Source organism: Limulus polyphemus, unplaced genomic scaffold (assembly GCF_000517525.1).
Source record: "Limulus polyphemus unplaced genomic scaffold, Limulus_polyphemus-2.1.2 Scaffold6111, whole genome shotgun sequence".
Lineage (NCBI taxonomy): Eukaryota > Metazoa > Arthropoda > Merostomata > Xiphosura > Limulidae > Limulus > Limulus polyphemus.
This window is the reverse complement of record NW_013671721.1, coordinates 50150-55247: the sequence shown is the minus strand read 5'-3', so window position 1 is coordinate 55247 and position 5098 is coordinate 50150. Positions and strand designations below refer to the sequence as shown.

At 32.1% G+C, this 5098-nt stretch overlaps 1 protein-coding gene across 1 annotated transcript; it reads left to right on the top strand.

Annotated features, from left to right (window-relative positions):
* Positions 1 to 758: 758 nt before the first annotated feature.
* LOC106473366 (cilia- and flagella-associated protein 97-like) lies at positions 759 to 4607 on the top strand. Its single transcript, XM_022401811.1, has 2 exons — positions 759 to 2145; positions 2591 to 4607. The coding sequence occupies exons 1-2, from the start codon at positions 925 to 927 to the stop codon at positions 2894 to 2896; spliced, it is 1527 nt and encodes a 508-aa protein (XP_022257519.1). The 5' UTR covers positions 759 to 924; the 3' UTR covers positions 2897 to 4607.
* The last annotated feature ends 491 nt before the right edge of the window (positions 4608 to 5098 follow it).

Here is a 5098-nt window from a genome sequence, read left to right as displayed (position 1 = left end):
ACTTTAGCGGTACAAGTCCTTTCTTAAATAAAACTAGTTTATTCTTTCTCAATGCAAATTTGCAATACACTTAATTTTACAGTCACTCTATAACTTAAACAAACGCTATAATTCACAACGAACGATTCAAGCGCTTGACTCAATTGTCCGTCTCTATATCTGTCTGCAATTCAATTCCCTTGTTGCCGTCAGTTCTTGGCGGTCTTATATACAAGAATACCGCACATCTAGTAAACACTCGAGCATTCAAGAACCTTCGAGAATATCATGACGTGTTACTAAGATCACGTGACTTCCGCTGTCGTAACAATACAATCTTTCGTCTAGCTGTTCGATATGCAACAATATTTTACACTTTCTTTTCATAAGTTTATATTTTGGTTTGCCGAAAATTTTAATAGCATAAAGTTAACGTTGAGTCAGGAAAGGTTAATTTCGATTATCAATTTCTAAAACTTAGTCAGTACGTTGGGTAAAACAAAAACAAATGATTTAACGTTATTGTCTTCCATTTTGAGAAATGGACAATAATGTTACTCTTGCAATTATCGTCTCTATTCTTTCATTTTTGACAAGTGTATTTTTCATTTCTATCTTTGTTTGAAATTAGCTAAGAACAGTTTATTTGATTACCAATCGGAAAAAAAGTGTTAATTTACTGCATCTATGTTTATTGGAAATAAATAAATAAATATCTATAAATCGTATGTGATATTTTTAGAGAGCGCTTTAGACAGCTGAGTCGACACTCGACATTGTATTAGTACTAGTAGTGAGTATGTGAAGCAGTGAGGGTTGTCAAGGGTTTTTCTCAATTCGATGAGCAGCTAGAAAAAGTAGCTTTTTCCTTTTATACTATTTACTTATAAATTATTACATTACTACTTCTGTTAGATTAATAGTTAAGAGGACAGTTGAACCCAAATGACGTCGTGTTTAAATGTGGGGTTAGGAGATTGTCAAGATGATCTAGATATAAAAGGTGAAATTGATTTCGATTTTTTTGATGCTCCGGAAAAATCCAAATGTAAGTCATGGGAAGCCAATCCAAACAGTGAAAGTGGAAGACCACAGACGTTAGAGATTGAACATTGTCTTCTGTCACACAGTAATCATGAACTGCCTGGAGAAAAAAGCATAGTGGCAGAAGCTCAAATTGAAATAAATCCATCATATTGGGAGTGTGACTCTCCGAGTCTGAATTACAACGAAAGTGTAGAAGCTGTCCCAAAAGATGCAAGTGGATACTTCCCTAGCCATTCCCAAGCGTGTGGATGCAATGTTTTAACTTGTCCAATATTTTCAACATCTGAAGACTTGGATGCAAGTGGAAGCTTAAGACGAAAAAAAGTAATTGAGACAACTATTCCATGCCCTTGTGAAGATGTTTGTTCAAATGTACAACAGAATTCAGATCTATGCACAGCAGCAGCAAGAATTGGTTGTGAATTATGCGTATGCATCTCACCTCATAAATGTGTTAGTAATGATACCAAGGATAAAAGTAAATACGAGAACACTGACAAAACTGATAGAGCTTCCCCCACATCTAGTCTGTCAACAAGTGATTCAGATGATTTGACATCTGAAGATTCATTGGATGGACTATCTGAAAGTGATTCTATTACTGACGTCACTCCTTTAAGCTCACCCTATTGGTGTGATAGCCCTCTTCCACAGTGTAAATCATTTAAACGCTTACCTTGTGAAACCAATGAGAGTGAACAAAATAATAAAGAAAGTTGTAGAGAAGGAGCTTCAAATGAACAGGTTATTAAAAAGCAAGAAAATGTAAAGTTTTCTGAATCTGCATACTGGCAAAGTGAGAATTTCCAAGAATTGGATGAGCTCAATCAAGTGGTTGAAGCCCTTCAGGCACTGGAAACTAGAAGTAGAAACGAAAGAACAAATATAAAGCAGAGAAATTGTGTGACGCCACCTGTTTTGAAAGGAAGGAAAAACATGTCATTCTCAAACCAGCAAGTTCATCAGATCGATCAGGAAAATCAACGCCTCTTAAGAAAAATACTAGCTCAACAAAACAGGTCAAAAGCTCAGTGTGGATCTGATTCACGGCCACCATGTACAGCATCATCTGCTATTAATAGAAGGAGGCAACAACGACAAATTGAAAATGATAACTTGGTTAGTTTATCTTTCTAGATTAACACTGTTTCAAAGTTATATTTCTGGTTGACAATTAAACCACATACATAATTTAAGTACATGGTAGTAAGCCAACATGAGTTATGCCTCCAATAAGCTAAAGAGTGAGGCATGAAAAATAACTAGAATAATGGAAACTTTCACTAGACTGAATAAAAAATATAAAAAATGTCCATTATAAAGCATTATTTTGAATCTTTTTAAACTTAGGTTTGTAAAATCCTGAATATAGAGTGGATTAATTATGAGCAGACTTGTACTCACCTACAAACAGAACATTATTTTGAAGGATATTTCTGAATAGGTATTTAAATGTGTTCTTGAAAATAAGTATAATTATTTATATGATTTCTGCTAGTTATTTTAATTATTTTCCTTTCCATGTTATGTACCTTTATTTTCTAAGTATGTTTTTTATTTTCAGATGCTTTTGAAACGACTTGAATCTGCCAAACCCAGTACACACCTGAGTCGTACCAACTTGCTTCGTGACTATAATAAATATTCTCGTGTCACTTCACGCAGCTCCTTTAGATCCCATTCCTCTGGTCCCAGTTCTCAGCAAAGTTCAGCTCGACTTTCTTCTTCTTCCTCGAGTCTGAGCAGTTTGCAATCATCGGACAGTAGCTGTTCTTCTCCTAAGGCTTCCAAGTCTGTAAACAACAGACCTAAGAGTGCTAAACACAATCCGATTTCTCAGGTCAACCACGTTAAACACAGCTCTTACTAGCTATGCTAATTTCAGGTTTTCATTAACAGTTTTATATGTAAAGCAGATTTCCAGTACTAAACTTTTATGAAATAATAATCAGCAAAAAAAAACAACATACCCTCAGTTGAATTCCTACAGTTTTTGTATAAGCTGGAATGTTTATTTGTGAATGTATAGCTTGATCTTATGTAAGATTTTTATGAACAAGTTAAAAGATCATTAAGAACAGTTCTAATTTATCAAACAATTTAACATAATAATATCCTTGTATACTGTTGCTTATAATATCAGAGGAAAAAAACAACAACATATACTGAATTCATCAGTGCATACAGCTATTTTTTCCACATTTACAAAACATTTAATCATATTTCAATTTTATATTTTGTTTTTTAACTAAAAATATGCATTTTTCATGAGTGATAAGCTGAAAATTATAGCAATTACATATGTAACTGCAGGGGGTTTTAAAAAGTGACTCTGAAAAGTTTACATGTTCAGATATTCCAGAGAATCAAATAGAATTTCTATATTCATGTTGGCAGGTGGTAAAAACCAAATCTATGATCTACCTACAGAGAATTGGTATCATTTAAAACTGCTTGGTTAACAAAATAAAGAAAGGAAAAGAAATTAGGGAGTTAATACTGTGAATACAATCAGGAAAATGAATCTAGTCTAGTTATGTTTAGTAAATTGTAACCTTATATTTTTGGATGAATCTTGTGGAGCTTCTCAGCTTTAAAATATGTATAAACAGTGAAATTACATAAGGGTTAAAGTTTAGAAATGTGCATTTCTAACAAGTAGCTGTTACCATAGCTTGGTGATTCTCAACCTGTAGTACATAGAGCTGGGATATTAACATGATTAAGCAATACAACTGATTACCTATGAGCATCAGTTACTTCGACATATGTCCCATAGAATAATTAATTAATCAAAATTATGATTAAAGTTGATTATATCATAAAAATAATGAACTCATCAATGTTAGTGTTTCTAATTATTCCAAGTAATTGCTGTTATGATATATCATTATCGGTTTTGATTAAATTCCAGGTTGTTCAATTAGGACCATTACTCACAAAAATAATGAACTCATCAATATTAGTGTTTGCAATTATTAATATTTTTGATTATTCCAACTATCCAAAGTTTTTGAAAATAATCAGTTAGTTGAATATAATCTATTAATGAGCCTAATGATCAATTTAGCAAATTTCATTATTTGTCCAACTGTAGTGATGTACATACCCCCAGGAGACCTTTCTGAGGGTAAGCAAGAACTTTAAAAACATTAAAACAAAATAAACCCCACACCTCAAAATTGGAAGGCAGTCTTGGTGAGTTAAAACATATTCCAGAAGCCAACACTCAGTATTCGTTTATTGTTCATTTATCTTTTTATTAATATAAAAAAAATTCTTATTAAAGTTTTGTTAACAAATTATATGCATCAGAGGTATACCACTGATTCAAAGGTTTGACTTGGTGTACAAGGCATAAAAAGGTTAGGAACAAGCTATAACAAACTTAATGCTATTATAAGCCACTTTCATTTGCTTATTACTGTGTCACCATTAATATTAAGCAAATACTAAAAAACATAATAATATAAGTCCTAAAATTGTGCTAAACGTGAGAAGTATGGGAACTTGTGTTAGTTGTATTTATTTATTTGTCAAACATCAAAAAGTGTGTATAAAGTTTTGTAAAAATGCTGTGATTGTTGTTTTACATCTCTCTTTTTCTTCTCTAACCTCTGGTTTGACTGCATATCAAATGTGAGCATCAGTAATTTTACTTATAATACTTGAAGTGGACATGTCTATTCAACTAATTCAGTTAATTTCTAAATTGTATTTTTAGAAGAACATACATTTTGTAAACAAAATACTGTTGGATAAGTGTGGGGATGTTTCATCAAGACTGTAAACTTCTAATTTATTTTTAGGCACATTGTGCTACTATATTAAGAGTAAAAAACACAAAAACCAACGTTTCTTTTGGCACAATGAAAGGTAAAATATTTTATATTACTTAAAAGCTGTAAGTAATATAAAATATTTTACCTTTCATTGTGCCAAAAGATGTCAGTTTTTGTGTTTTTTACTCTTAATATAGTAGCACAATGTGCCTAAAAATAAATTAGAAGTTTACAGTCTTGATGAAACATCCCCACACTTATCCAACAGTATTTTGTTTACAAAATGTATG